A 16400-nucleotide genomic window follows, 5' to 3' on the forward strand; every position below is an offset into this window, starting at 1 on the left:
TGAAAAGCATTTAAAATTCTAAGTAAATACTCCATAAATCTCAGAGACAAAAAATGTCAAGTAGAAACAGGACAAACTTGTACAAACATGACCGAATCAAAATCTGTCAATGCAATTACAAGGTAATTCCATTACATATACTATATCATTATTCTCCTCAAAATGTCCTATTGGTTTACACAATTTCTAATCATATAAAAACAATAAAAGATATTCTCACCATGACACTCCCCAAAAATATTTAGTGCAGGATAAGTTTATAATACAAGACAGGAAAGTGCACTTACTCTGTGCTGGCTGTGGTTCTGGTGAAACTTCCTTCTCCTTTTGTGAAGGAGTAGGTACAGCAGATGGCTTAGGACTAGCCTGCTTAACAGGCAGCTGTGGTTCAGCCTTTACTGAAGCCTGAATCTCTCTACCCTCAGGCTGAAGTGTTGCTGCAGACTTTACAGAAGCTTCTGCCTTTGGTAAAGAATCTGCAGGTTTCTGCATTTGTTGATTTGGAGTTGGCTGTGGAAGCTGCTGTGACTGAGACTGAGGAACTACTGATTCTGTTGGCTGTTGAGGCAACTGCTGAGCTGGTGCGAGTTGAGGTTGCTGCTGCTGTACTGGCTGCTGGGGCTGTTGAGCAGATTGCAGAGACTGTTGGGGAGTAGGTGACTTTTGTTTTTGTGGTAGTTGCTTCATCTGCTGTGGTGCCGGTTGTGAAAGTTGCTGTGGCGCCTGCTGCTGTGTCTGCTGTGACAACTGCTGCTGTGTCTGCTGTGACAACTGCTGCTGTGCTGGTTGTGACAATTGCTGCTGTGACAAGGACTGCTGTGCCTGCTGCGACAATGGCTGCTGTGCCTGCTGCGACAATGGCTGCTGCCCATGCTGCGACAACGACTGCTGTGTCTGCTGCGGCAACTGCTGTTGTGCTTGCTGTGGCAACTGCTGCTGTGCCTGCTGTGGCAACTGCTGTTGTGCCTGTGACAACTGCTGTTGTGCCTGCTGAGATAATTGCTGCTGTGCTTGTTGTGATAACTGCTGCAATGATTGCTGTGGCAACTGCTGCATAGATGGTTGCACAGGCTTCTGTGGTGTTTGTTGTGGTAACTGCTGTAAAGGCGGCTGAACAGGTTGAGGCATTTGTTGAAGGGGCTGCTGTGGAATTTGTTGTAAGGGTTGCTGGGGTAATTGTTGTAGGGTCTGTTGTGGCAACTGTTGAAGTGATGGCTGTGATAACTGTAAGGATTGCTGTGGTACTTGTTGTAGGGACTGTTGTGGCAATTGTTGTAGGGACTGCTGAGGCATATGCTGTGGTTGCAACTGTGGTACCGGATGAGGAAATTGTTGCAATGATATCTGCTGTGAATCCTGCTGTTGATGCTTAGACTGAGGTTTAATAACCTCCACTGATTCAGGAACTGTCTTCACAATACCACACTCCACTACGTTGCTATTCACTGACTCTATCGTATTTGCTATACTATTGGTTAATTTTTCTTTACTTTCTCTACTATCACTAATTATTACAACACTAGAGCTATTGTCACATGGTTTATTAGTCCTAACTATGTGTTCTGATGTATCTATATCCATGACGTCCTTTTCCGCCGCTTTTTTCGCTACCTCAGCTGCAAACTGAGCAGCTATGACTGCAGATTCTGTCTTTGTAGGAGGTGTTCCACTCTGAAATAAACACATCAATAAGATTAGTGGCATAAGAGTCAAGTGACATTCTAAAAAGGCATATAGTATTAAAAATCTTAAGACCATAAAATTAGTAATGCCTTAAATAGGTAATGTTGATAGGCTGTGCACTACAGTACTACCTTTCTTTGAACAGAATGGTGTGGCAGCTAGTAGTGTTGACTTACTTCATGCCTCTTGCATATTCTGAGAAACTGGTTGTAAGGTGATAAACCTCAGTTGCCAACTACATAGTGCATGACTAAAAATTAGCATTTTATTCTCAAACTAGCCACTACTTTTAAAAGATCTTACAGCAAATATTCTGAATACAACAAACATTTACAAACCAAGAACTTTATGAAATTATAATTTTCATTTATACAACATTATTGTAACTGGATTATTTCTCAGAGCTAAGTAAATTATCTATTTGCAATACATGTGATATTATAAGCTGAGTAACAGTTTAAACTGCATTTTGCATCTGCATGACAAAAAAATTCCTTTTCGTCTTTGTCAATATTGTATTTAACCACTTGAGGGTCCGTGCCAGTGTTCTATGGGTTTGAAGCCTGGGTCCATGCCGTTATTCTACATAATGAGCTTAGCTCACTCATAAGCTGTGAGGGGTAAATTTGGGCCTAGATATGGGAGAATGGGTCTATATGGTAAGTGTGCACCATATAAAAAAAAATCCTCCAGCATGGAGTGAATGAGAAAAAACTGCAACCATGTTTTTGGTTTAAAACGGTGACTTTGCAGTATATTTTCATATGGTTTTTATGGCTGTATTCACAGTTTCTTGGACTCATTTGATATAATGGAAAATACATTACAGAAATAGAGATTATTTTAATTGCTTTTATCACTGAAAATAGCTTGAAATTGAGCTCAAAATGAGGAAATGTTCAATTTTTGCCAATGTTCGAGAGTAAGAAATTACATCATGTGTCCAATGGACATCAACTGGTGGGTCTAATATGCTTTTTCAAAGACAATGCTATTATTTATTCAATAATTACAATATCTGTGTAAATAAAAAATAAAAATGGAATTCATGTGTAAAGCTTGGAAATGTTAACTAATGAACAGAAGAAATGTTATTTTAATGTCAGGAGTGTCTGCACTGTTGATTCTGAACTCTTAAAATTGGAATATTTTAAAATTTGTGTGAAACTGGACAAATTAACAATTTCTGATCACTTTATTGGGTAGTTGAAATAGTTGATTGGGCAGAGTCTTGTGTTCAATTGCTAAAATGGAAGGCATACTAGTAAAACAGTGAAGAATTTGGTTGACTAGAACAGTGTAATTGGCCTCAAATACAACTCAAAGTGAGCAAAACTGCCACTATGTAAATATTGCTTATGTGGTAAAATTCGCGACAGTGTAATTTTGTCAATTTTCCACCAAATTTCGTACTTTCTGTTTCATTACCTTTGAAAAAAGATTCCATACCATTAATGTCACAAGAAAATTTTTTTTTCTTGGACCTGTGGACAAGTCTCAGATGGGGGATCTGGACCCTCAAAGGGTTAAAGCACTAAAACACATTTTGGCAGAATATCTAGCAATGTAAACCAAATTCTTAAACACTTGCTGTCTGCCACTAAGACAGGATAACTCAATAAATAGAACCTTAAGTCATTCATTACTATATTGCCATAAGTGCACTATTACATTAAAAAACAAGAACTTAACCTATACAGTGATACAAAAAAAAAAATGCCTAATGTTTATGCAGATATGACAGACCATAAGCAAGTGGACTGAAGTCCACTAAAAAGAGAGAGAAAGAGAGAAAGAGAGAGAGAGAGAAAGAGAGAGAGAGAAAGAGAGAGAGAGAAAGAAAGAGAGAAAGAAAGAGAAAGAAAGAAAGAAAGAAAGAAAGAGAGAAAGAAATAGAGAAAGAGAGAAAGAAAGAGAGAAAGAAAGAGAGAAAGAAAGAGAAAGAGAGAAAGAAAGAAAGAGAGAGAGAAAGAAAGAGAGAAAGAAAGAAAGAGAGAAAGAGAAAGAAAGAGAGAAAGAAAGAGAAAGAAAGAGAGAGAAAGAAAGAGAGAGAGAAAGAAAGAAAGAAAGAAAGAGAGAAAGAAAGAAAGAGAAAGAAAGAAAGAGAGAAAGAAAGAGAAAGAAAGAGAAAGAAAGAAAGAGAGAAAGAAAGAAAGAAAGAAAGAAAGAGAGAAAGAAAGAGAGAAAGAGAGAAAGAAAGAGAGAAAGAGAGAAAGAAAGAAAGAAAGAGAGAAAGAGAAAGAAAGAAAGAAAGAAAGAGAGAAAGAGAGAAAGAAAGAAAGAGAGCAAGAAAGAAAGAAAGAAAGAAAGAAAGAAAGAAAGAAAGAAAGAAAGAAAGAAAGAAAGAGAGAAAGAAAGAAAGAAAGAAAGAAAGAAAGAAAGAAAGAAAGAGAAAGAAAGAGAGAAAGAAAGAAAGAGAGAAAGAAAGAGAGAAAGAAAGAGAGAAAGAAAGAAAGAGAGAAAGAAAGAGAGAAAGAAAGAAAGAGATAAAGAGAAAGAAAGAGAGAAAAAGAGAGAGAGAGAGAGAGAGAGAGGGGGGGGGCACCTGTTTAGAGACCTGTTCCCAGAACAAACCAGCAGGATCTCTGAATTGGTGAACACTCTCACACGTCACCCACTTAGCTACTCCTATCCCAGCCCAGCAGGTGGGATTGTGCCTTATACAAGACCACAGACCTACATCCCTGCAGCTGCCTCAGTACCCTACCTCTCTCAAGGGCAGGCACCTTACATTCCCTACACACCCACCACCTCAAGCTGACCACTTCATCATGAGGAGCCAGTCTATCAGCATCCTGTCGGCCAACATTAGAGGTTTCATTACTAATGTTGGAGAGCTCACACATAGTTTTGTGAACACTCGACGTCCCGACATGATAGCTGTTGTTGAAACATTTTTGGATGACAGGACTCCAGAAAATTTTGCAAGAATTGCTGGCTACACCTCATGGATGAGAAGAGACAGGCAAGGGCAAGGAGGAGGTGTTGCTGTGTGCTTCTCTAAAAGTGTTCATGCCCAGCACATTGATGTTGCCACCCCTACACATCTTGAAATGATGTTCTTCAAGCTCTGTATAAACACTAGTACCTCTGTACTAGCATGTGCAATGTACAGACCTCAGTGGCAACATGCAGACCCTATCAACTTCCTAATGGAAAATATTGACTCCCTTCTGCTACAACACAACTGTCAACATATTATTGTTGGTGACCTCAACCAGCACCTTATACAGAGGGACTTTGATGACCTTCTTGCAGTGTTTGACATGAGAAACTTTGTTGATTTCCCTACTCATATCTCTGGCTCCTCCCTTGACCCAGTAGTGAGTGATCTGGCAGAAGGCATAGTCACTTGTCAACCCCTCGGCTACGTTGGATCCTCTGACCACAAGGCTGTTTTTACGACATTTAAGATCCCAACAGAACGTGGTGAGGAGTCCACACGCACAACCTGGCTATGGGAAAGAGGTAATTGGCTAGCCCTTTTCTCTGAGCTCGCCACCACCGACTGGAATGCTCTTCTCCAAGGGGATGTTGACAACCAAGTGAAAGCCTTCACTGGACACATCCTTAATCTACAACAAGAACACATTCCTCACCGGCAATATGTGACGAAGCCTACAGATCAGCCTTGGTTTGGCTTTCGTTGTAGAGAGGCTGCTACTGCTAAGTACAAAGCATGGCGAAGGTATAAGAGACATCCTACCACCTATAACAGGAACTTGCACATGCAAGCCTGTAGGCATATGGGTGATGTTCAAAAGTGGGCCATTGCTAAATGGGAGGAGGACACTAAAAGAAAGTTAGCATCAGGTAGGGTAGGCTCCAAAACCTGGTGGTCCCTGGTCAAGGACAGACAAGGTTATCTGCCTGATGAACTTATTCCACCTCTAAATCGACAGGATGGGACCACCTCTACTAGTAGTCAAGAGAAGGCAGACCTCTTTGCTGAACACTTTGCTACCAAAATGCAAGTTCCTGATCCAGCAAGGGACCCTCCTTGGCTAGCTGCAAGAACTGTGTCAAAACTGTCAGTGGTGACAATAAGGCAGGAGGAGGTGCATTTCCTACTTAAATCGCTTGACCAAGAAAAGGCTGTGGGCCCAGACAAGTTGAGCCCAAGATTGTTGAGAAGATGTGCAGACCAGCTAGCAGCACCTCTAACTCGCATCTTTCAGCACTGCCTAGTACAGTGTAAATGGCCCTCTCTATGGAAAGAGGCAAATGTAGTCCCTGTTCACAAAAAGAAGAGCAGAGCAGAAATCAGCAACTACAGACCAGTGTCACTCCTGTCAATCACTGGTAAGATCCTTGAGACAATAATCTCAAGACAAATGACAGAGTTTTTTGACTACCACTCACTACTTTGTGATCGTCAATACGGCTTCAGGAAAGGTTACTCTGCTGCTGATCTGTTGTTAAACCTCTCCACTAAGTGGCACCAGTCACTGGATGAATCCAAAGTCAGCTGTGTGGTAGCACTGGACACTGCTGGCGCTTTCGACCAGGTGTGGCACCAGGGCCTCTTAGCAAAACTTCAAGCACTGGGAATTGCAGGCTCTATGCTATGTCTCCTCAGTGATTACCTTCATGGTAGATCTCTAAGTGTAGTTCTCAATGGAACGGAATCAGCAAGACATCCTATTGGGGCAAGTGTTCCACAAGGAAGCGTGCTGGGTCCATTGTTATGGAATGTCTACTTCAACGACCTTCTTCATCTCATCCCAGAATCACATGCATATGCAGACGACTGTACACTGACATTCACTTATCCAAGAGAAGAAATGCCAGCTGCTCTAAGCTACATCAATCACCAGCTGAGAGCTATATCAGCTTGGGTAAATAGATGGCAAGTAACATTTGCACCTGAGAAAACGTAAATGATGATCGTCTCTAAGCACCATGATGGTAATGCTGGTGCAGTGGTAAGGATGAATGGGAGGATGTTGGCACCTGGAGAAGAAGTTGATATCCTTGGGGTGAAATTTGACTCCAAACTAACCATGAAGAACCATGTTGTAAATCTTGCAAACAAGGCAGCCAGGAAGCTTACAGCACTTCGCCGTATCTCCCATCTGCTTGACAGTAGGGGTTGCAATATCCTGTACGAGGCACAAGTACGCTCGCACCTTGAGTATGCTCCACTTTCTTGGTTTGCCTGCCCCCCCCCCTCATCTGCGACTGCTTGACAGAGTAGAGAACAGAGCAAGACGTCTCATCTCTCGCCTGGACCCATCCTGGATAGATCTGTCATTTCAGCAGAGCCTTCAACATAGGAGGGATGTGGGTGGCCTTACTGTTATGTACAAGGCCAATATTGTCAAAATACCACACTTGGATCCACTTTGAGGACAGCGTGAAACAAGCTTTTATGCCACAAGACGGGCAGAAAGCAGCAACTTCACTCTGGCTGTACCCTTCTCCAGAACATCACTCCATCTGAGATCATACATACCAGGATGACTCGAGTATGGAACACATTCGTACAGCATAATGATGTCAACGAGATAAAGTCAGTTGATCAAATGAAAATGCTGGCCCACAGATGGCTCCATCTTCATCCTGTTTCCTACTTGTATGTCTCATAACAATAAAAATGCTTTCAAATGAGCTGATGTAGGTAACAGCCCTTAGCTTGCCAATAAAGTTAGGAATCCTTAACCTGTAAATAGCTGTCAATAAAGCTAGGGATCCTTAACCTGTCAAACCCTGTGTAAAAAAAAGAGAGAGAGAGAGAGAGAGCGAGAGAGAGAGAGAGCGAGAGTGAGAGAGAGCGAGAGAGAGAGAGAGCGAGAGAGAGCGAGAGCGAGCGAGAGAGCGAGAGAGAGCGAGAGAGAGCGAGAGAGAGCGAGAGAGAGCGAGAGAGAGCGAGAGAGAGCGAGCGAGAGCGAGAGCGAGAGCAAGCGAGAGAGAGAGAGAGAGAGAGCATGAGCATCCTATTGGGGCAAGCGTTCCACAAGGAAGTATGCTGGGTCCACTGTTATGGAATGTCTACTTCAACGACCTTCTTCATCTCATCCCAGAATCACATGCATATGCAGACGACTGTACACTGACATTCACTTATCCAAGAGAAGAAATGCCAGGTGCTCTAAGCTACATCAATCACCAGCTGAGAGCTATATCAGCTTGGGGAAATAGATGGCAAGTAACATTTGCACCTGAGAAAACGCAAATGATGATCGTCTCTAGGCACCATGATGGTAATGCTGGTGCAGTAGTAAGGATGAATGGGACGATGTTGGCACCTGGAGAAGAAGTTGACATCCTTGGGGTGAAATTTGACTCCAAACTAACCATGAAGAACCATGTTGTAAATCTTGCAAACAAGGCAGCCAGGAAGCTTACAGCACTTCGCCGTATCTCGCATCTGCTTGACAGTAGGGGTTGCAAGATCCTGTACGAGGCACAAGTACGCTCACACCTTGAGTATGCTCCACTTTCTTGGTTTGTCTGCCCCCCCCCCCCCTCATCTGCGACTGCTTGACAGAGCAAGACGTCTCATCTCTCGCCTGGACCCATCCTGGATAGATCTGTCATTTCAGCAGAGCCTTCAACATAGGAGGGATGTGGGTGGCCTTACTGTTATGTACAAGGCCAATATTGTCAAAATACCACACTTGGATCCACTTCGAGGACAGCGTGAAATAAGCTTTTATGCCACAAGACGGGCAGAAAGCAGCAACTTCACTCTGGCTGTACCCTTCTCCAGAACATCACTCCATCTGAGATCATACATACCCAGGATGACTCGAGTATGGAACACATTCGTACAGCATAATGATGTCAACGAGATAACGTCAGTTGATCAAATGAAAATGCTGACCCACAGATGGCTCCAACTTCATCCTGTTCCCTACTTGTATGTCTCATAACAATAAAAATGCTTTCAAATGAGCTGATGTAGGTAACAGCTCTTAGCTTGCCAATAAAGTTAGGAATCCTTAACCTGTAAATAGCTGTCAATAAAGCTAGGGATCCTTAACCTTGTCAAACCCAGTGTAAAAAAAAAAAAAAAAAAAGAGCGAGAGAGAGAGAGAGAGAGAGAGAGAGAGAGAGAGAGAGAGAGAGAGAGAGAGAAGAGAGAGAGAGAGACAGAGAGAGAGACAGAGAGAGAGACAGAGAGAGAGACAGAGAGAGAGACAGAGAGAGAGACGAGAGAGAGAGAGAGAGAGAGGAGAGAGAGAGAGAGAGAGAAGAGACAGAGACAGAGACAGAGACAGAGACAGAGACAGAGACAGAGAGAGAGAGAGAGAGAGAGAGAGAGAGAGAGAGAGAGAGAGAGAGAGAGAGAGAGAGACAGAGAGAGAGACAGAGAGAGAGACAGAGAGAGAGACAGAGAGAGAGAGAGAGAGAGAGAGAGAGACAGAGACAGAGACAGAGACAGAGACAGAGACAGAGAGAGAGAGAGAGAGAGAGAGAGAGAGAGAGAGAGAGAGAGAGAGAGAGAGAGAGAGAGAGAGAGAGAGAGAGAATGAATTGCAGTATGCTTACTTCTTCATACTAAGCAGATCTAATTCACACAACCCATTTTCACTCCAGTTATCTTTTCAATCCACCATTAAAATAAGAAAAAATGACTAATCCTCAATTATAGTAAACAGAATTCTGAGTAATGCAAAAGCAATCACCCAAAACTGATACATCCCTGAATTTTCAACTTGAACTGCCTGGTATTTCTTGAAAAAGACACCAAGTAATTTTACCCCAGGAGCAAGATTACAAACAAGAGGATTAGACACTATGTACATTCAGCATTATTTTATGTTCAAGAATAAAAGAAATTCATCACAAATTCCATGTAGAACCTATGTACAATGACCTTCCCTAAAGCAGACATTGGAGAAAAACAGGCTCAACATGTCCAGGGCACAGTGTGTCTGGTAAAATTAGGAATTCACTGGACCAAATCTACTGTATAGCTGTCTGGTTCAGTGATACCATTGATAGAGTGGACTGAGTTTGCTGCATCAAAAGTTTGTCCAGTCCAGGTTTTGTCCTGGAGTTGTTCATTTTCATTGTTCTTGGGCTGGGGGGCCAGTGACTCAGCCTATATCTGTGTCACCGTCTATGCATCTGCTCACCACACTATCACCATTTTGTTTCAAATTTTCCCTTGAATTTACAGTGATTTTTTTTTTGTATCCCTGCCATATAATGGAGTTTTGCTAAAGCAAACACCTGCTTCCTCCTATTATGTTTTATGGAGGTTTCCCTGCACATAGTGTACATTAAAACAAATTTTTTTCCAGCCATAAAAACTTCCACAAAGTGGAAACAAATTTAATATTTTTATTATTCAATCAAGAAATCCATATTGAAAAGAAAGCACAATACAACTTTAGCCTAAAATAACACAATTTTTCAGGTACCATATAAACCTTTCACAACAGTACTGTAATTTTCCTTTTCATATTTACAGTAACAGTATTATTAGGCTACCAGTCCTTCTCTTAACAGCAATGGCCCTTATGATACGAAAAGGAGTTGAGCTGCAGTTTCTTGGCTTCTTGCATGCATTACGGTGCAAGCCTGAGGTTATCAGAGATGAGGAATACTCGACAAATTGCAAAGCAACCAAAATAGTTCATGAGCTTCACCCTTAAACTGTCCAAACGTAGATCTACGTTCGCTCGCGCACCGCTCCGAATGTAGATCTACGTTTTTTACATGCTTTCTTATGAAGAAAATAAAAATTGTAGTGCTACACGCATAAACGTGGATCTACGTTTGGACAGTTTAAGGGTTAAGATCACAAACAAGAAAATGATCAAATTAATGCCTTTTCTAAACCCAATTTTTGTTCAACATATCTTTTTGTTTCCTATTAAAGCAATATGGAGCTGTGCAGATGCAAAATGGGCGATGTGTTAAATTGTTAAAATAAATTTTTTTTTTCAACATGCTGGCTGTCTCCCACTGAAACAGGGTGACCCAAAAAAAACACACATTCACCATCATTCACACAATCACTGTCTTTGCAGCGATGCCCAAATATTAGAGTTTAGATGTCACTTCAAATAGCCAATATCCCAAACCCCTCCTTTAACCCTTAAACTGTCCAAACAAATTTACATTCACATGTGTAGTGCTCCAAAAGTAGATCTACGTTTTTTTTACACACAAAGTTTTTTTTTACACGTTTTCAAATGTAAAAAAAAGAAAAGAAGATCTACATTTTTTTACACACTTTCAAATGTTGAAAAAACGTAGATCAATGTTTGGACAGTTTAAGGGTTAAAGTGCAGGCATTGTACAGTACTTCCCACTTCCAGGACTCCGAGTCCAGCTAACCAGTTTCCCTCAATCCCTTCACAAAATATTACCCTGCTCATACTCCAAGAGCTCGTCAGGTCCCAAAAACCATTCGTCTCCATTCACTCCTATTGTACATGCTCACACATGCCTGCTGCATGTCTAGGCCCCTTGCACACAAAACCTCTTTTACCCCCTTCCTCCATCCTTTCCTAGGGCAACCCCTACCCCTCCACTACAGATTTACACACCTTCCAAGTCATTCTATTTTGCTTCATCCTCTCTAAATAACCAAACCACCTCAATAACCCCTCTTCAGCCTTCTGAATAATACATTTTCTAACTCCACACCACCTTCTAATTTCCACACTATGAATTCTTTGCAAAAATATTTACACCATACATGACATCTCCACTGCCTCAAGCCTCCTCCTAACTGCAGAATTCACAGCCCATGTTTCACACCCATATAAGAATGTTAGTATCACTATTCTCTCGCAAATTCCCTTCTCCGCCTCCATGAATAATGTCTCATACTCTGTGAAATATATGGGTTACATTCAATACAGTACTAAGTGTGAGCTTTATTATGCACTCCATACTCATTCTGCAGTAGTCTGAAGATTCCGAAGACCTGATGGAGTCTGGGACTGAGCCCCACTTGTATTTCAAAATGTGTTTTTTTTTTTTCAATATGTGGAGTCCTTACATCCAGACCAGTATCATGAATGTCGTAATCAAAATAGTATTGTTGAAGACAAGTTGTATGAAGACAGCAGGTGGTAGACAGCAACCACCCAGGGAGGTACTACCATCCTGTCAAGTGTGAAATGAAAACCTGCAATTGTTTACATGATGGTAGGATTGCTGGTGTCTTTTTTGTCTCAAACATGCAGGTTAACAGCTATATCTTGCTAATTCTACTTACACTTAGGTTACACTACACATGCATGTACACACCCATCTGGGTTTTCTTGTGTATTTTCCTAATAGTTCTCATTCTTCTTTATTTCCCCTTACCTCCATGGGGAAATGGAAAAGAATTCTTCCTCCCTAACCCATGCATATCATAAAAGGCAAATAAAATGCCACTAACCCCTTCTCCTGCACAAATTACTAAATTGAAGGAAACAATCTTCCATTTTTCTTTTTAGGTCACCTTGTAGATGAATGGTTCAGAGAACCGACAAGTTGATAAATTAGACACGTGTGCACCACTTGGGTATCTTTATTGAGGAAACATTTCGCCATACAGTCGCTTCATCAATCCATACAAAGGAGTTGGGAGCAGTTTGAAACTTGGGGTACCACTGTAGTTGGAAAACTGCTGTATTATTTTGGTGAACATATCACGTCAGTTGGTTTACATGGCAGAGTACATGTCAGGGAAAATGTGGCAAGCACCAGGTTCTCTTCCCTCCATCTTAGAGTGAGCCTTAGAGTCCATTTTCTTATGAGGGAAGCCTACATAATGTACAGAATTCCCCTCACCTCAGTGCTCCATTCATGTGTGTCCAATACTGGAGAAAAATCTCCAGTTTGTGAAGGGGGGCAATATCCTCCCCCTGTTGAAGGGGGGATAATGACCCTCTCCAAAGAGGGTAGCCCTCTCAGAAAGGGTTGTGAACAGTCCTTCTTCCTTGTTCACACAGAGTTGCACGTGTTCTTTACCAAGCAACATTATAGTTGAAATACTCGTCAAAACCATGTTGAGTGAGGCATCACAAGCATCACCTCTCTCTACTAGAATATTTGGCTACTTGCACATATGAGCAGAAACCTAGGGAAACTGCTATTTCCCAATAGCATTAAAAATGCGTAAGAAAATGCCTCCTACTTGGTAATCAAGCTCAAGATATTAAGGCTCCTGCCTAAAATACAAAGAAACAGGGATTCTAGAATGAGTTCTGTTGCAAAAGCTAGCAATGAATGTCTGTGGAGCAAGGACCTGTAGCGCCCAAGAGCATCAGATTGCTATAAGGATCAAACGGCAACACGTCACGAAGAACATCGCAAGTGCGTAGTTCCTCCTGCTTAACAAAGACAGTGAGCATTCATAGACTCGATCTGACAATCTCAAGAAAATAGGAAAGCTGACTAGTTTCCCCTTATACAAGGCAGGAAATTTGCAGTAGAGCTAATCGTGGTATAAAGTGTTTATTAGTGTCTCCATGTCCCTTCCTCGAATGTAAACACTGGGAGAACTGAAGTAAAATAGTGTTATTAAACTTTCTCCCTATCGTGGATAATCCCACAAAACTCATGTGTGATAGTGTGTAACAGGTGTGATTGGAAAATGAACATTCCCAACGTGTTGTGGCAAACACTAGAGCAACATTCTCCGAGTGACACCTCTTCATTCTACTATCAAGACAACGTGTGTGGTGTTATCATGGTGTCGGTTACAACCACCACAGGCGAGTCTTATCTAGTCTCTCTTTTATCTATTGTGCTGTAGCACGAGTACAGGGAGTGTTAAGACAGGACAAGCCTAACCAATGCAGTGACATGTAAGACAATCACCAAAACCCACATGAGTAACCTAACATATTATAGGTAAAATTGACATACTGGAATACAGTGGACCCCGGCGAATTTGCGATTCCAAATTCACGGATTCAGTAATTCATGGATTTTTCCCTAGAACCTGACGACTGTTCGCGGAAATCCCCACAAATTCGCGGATTTTTTTTTCATGGCAGTACATAATTTTTGTGCTTTAATGCTAAATATTAAGAAAATATAACTTACTAATTTTGTAGCATAAATATTAATGTAAATTCAGCAAAATTTTCAAATAAAATATAATGCTTTTACTAAATTAAATTACCGTATATTACCATACGTATATCAAAGGAAACGGGTTTGCTCATGAATTACAGTACACATGGGGATAACATCGGTATTTTACATTCTAGCACTGCGGGAGACATAGCAGTACAGTACTGTATATGGGTTTATCTTATTTTTTTTTTTTTTAAGGGTGATGTATGAAGCCGAGTTTGAAATTAACCCTTTCACTGTCGGTAACGTAATATTACAACTTGCAAGCCAGTGTTGGTGCCGTAATATTACGCCAAAATTCTAGCAGCTTCAAATCTAGTGGGAGAAACCTGGTAGACCTACATTTGAGAGAATGGGTCTGTGTGCTCAGTGTGTGCAGTATAAAAAATATTTGGGAAGCTGCAGTGCACTGTGGAAGTGCCAATTCAGTACACCTTGTTCACCATGTGTAATGGTAAACAATACCTAACTGTGGCCAACTGGGACTCTTCTCTTCCCAAGTGATAGTTCTAACACAGATGAAAGTGTCAGTGAAGATGAATTTCATGGTTTTGAAGAGTTTGTGACCGAAAGCAATGCCCAAGATACCAGATACAGATAGTAAAAAGGGATCACAGCATCGGTGGTGGGGAAAGACAGCGTGGGTGGTGAGGAAGACAGCATGGGTGGTTGAGAAGATGGCATGAAAGTAAGTCTATTCAGGTATACAGAAATACAGTTTCAAAGATTATCATACATAGCAGCATACATGTAAAGAGCCTAGGATAACCCCCCAAAAAAGTCAAAATGACTTATTTCCAGCATGGGTGGTGGGGGAAAATGGTGTGGGGAGTATACCTTTACCTTTGATATACCTTTGAAGAGTTTTGAGAGTTTCACTACTCTCGGAGCCCGGCCATAAGCGAGGCTCGTCTGGTGCTTGCCTGTTCAACCAAGCTGTTGCTTCTGGAGGCCTACTGCCTCACATATTCATCACAGCCTGGTTGATCTGGCACCTGGTGAAGATACTTGTCCAGTTTCCCCTTGAAGGCTTCTACACTTGTTCCAGCCATGTTTCTGATATCTTCTGGTAAAATGTTGAATAGTCTGGGACCCCAGATGTTGATACAGTGTGGTAGGGAAGACGGTATGGGTAATGAGTAATGTTACAATTGGGATGGATAATATACCTGCGGCAGCAGGTGGTGGAGTAATGTTTCACGTGGCACCAGCGGCACCCCAGGCTGCTGACTCAGCACATCCACAACAAAGGCCACCTTCAACCACCCACACACCACAACAACCTGCACAACCACAACAACCTGCACAACCACAACAACCAACACAACCAGAAGTCAATATCCAGTACCCACCAGACCTCATCTGGGATTGGCAGCAGGGTGCCAATCAGTGCCAACGAGTGGATATATATCCTACGTTATATTGGTATCACAGGCCACGAAAGCTACTTGAAAAAATAAAATTAGAAAAAAGAAGAAAAAATAGCATAAAAATAAAAATATTATTACCAAATGAGCAGCAGACGCTGATGTTGCTGTCAATGGCTCACTTTGTCATCTTCATGCCTTTATATCTTGGTAACTACTGATTGCAATTTTTTTTCTTTTAAAACACTCAGCAATATATTCTTAAGATTTTGGTATGTTTTTTTTTTTTTTTTTAACATTTTTCGACACTGAGAGCAAGTTTGTGATCAGGGGTCTCGACAGTGAAAGGGTTAAATTAACGTGTTTTGGGGGCATAATAGGCATTTATTTAACTGTGTCCAGAATTCACGTTTTTTCCAAATTCGTGGGTGGTCTTGGAACGTAACTCCTACGAGTTTGGGGGGACTACTGTACCTTCGTTAAGGTCATGATACAATATGTTACTCATTATATTCAACCACTGTGGACATAACTACTGCAACGTCGAAGGTGATTCCAGGGAAAGGCTGCTGGAATTCAATAAGTGCCTTTCTATTGTTATGTATCTCCTATTATTATGCAAGAAAGTATACTTATCTAACAAGTTCCTCCACAAATACCACACTTAGTTTATGTCAGTGAATTAATTCATATCTTTTCATCATCAGCTCTTATCTCTGGACAGTAACCATGGCAGCAAAATTGAATGGGAGTGATCCTGGTAATACAAAGAAGCATAAGCATGAAAGTCTTTGTCTTTTAAGGAAACTTGATATACTGGATAAGCTTCATGGCAGCACGAGCCTATTGCCTAAATGATGCACCAACTTGCACAGTTAGGAAGAATGAGGCAGAGATACAAGCTTATAAAATGAGTAACCCAGGATGTGACCTGAAAAGAATGACAGGCAAGAACAGATAAATATGATGGAAAAGCTATCGAGCAAGTGGATTCAGGGGATAAACAAAGAAAGGAAAGGGAGGGCACTACTTTATTTCATCTTAAGGGAAAAATCTTAAGAGTACTATAAAACTATATGTGATGAGGAAGGTCTAAACAAGAGTGCGTGTGTTTAGAACAGGCTTTTTCCACAAGTTCAAATGGCACAGTTAGTTGCACATTAAACTTTCTGGAGATTCTACCACAGTTGACCATAAACCTGCCGGGAATTTTGAAGAAAAATTACAGGATATTTTTTCTGAGGGTGGCTATGAGCTACAGGAAGTGTTTAATACTGACAAGTCTTTAATGGAAGAAACTGCCAGTAAGAA

The 16400-nt window shown here is 41.3% G+C and overlaps 1 protein-coding gene across 1 annotated transcript in view; it reads right to left on the minus strand.

Annotated features, from left to right (window-relative positions):
- Window positions 1–201: 201 nt before the first annotated feature.
- Window positions 202–16400, minus strand: part of LOC128703842 (alpha-protein kinase 1) — a gene marked incomplete at its 5' end in the record, with an annotated part of 168630 nt that continues 152431 nt past the window's right edge. Inside the window, 1 exon segment of the mRNA XM_070103712.1 lies at window positions 202–1671. Within this exon segment, the coding sequence (XP_069959813.1) occupies window positions 217–1671 (1455 nt within the window).

The sequence above is a fragment of the Cherax quadricarinatus genome, chromosome 87 (genome assembly GCF_038502225.1).
Source record: "Cherax quadricarinatus isolate ZL_2023a chromosome 87, ASM3850222v1, whole genome shotgun sequence".
In the NCBI taxonomy this organism is placed as follows: Eukaryota; Metazoa; Arthropoda; class Malacostraca; order Decapoda; family Parastacidae; genus Cherax; species Cherax quadricarinatus.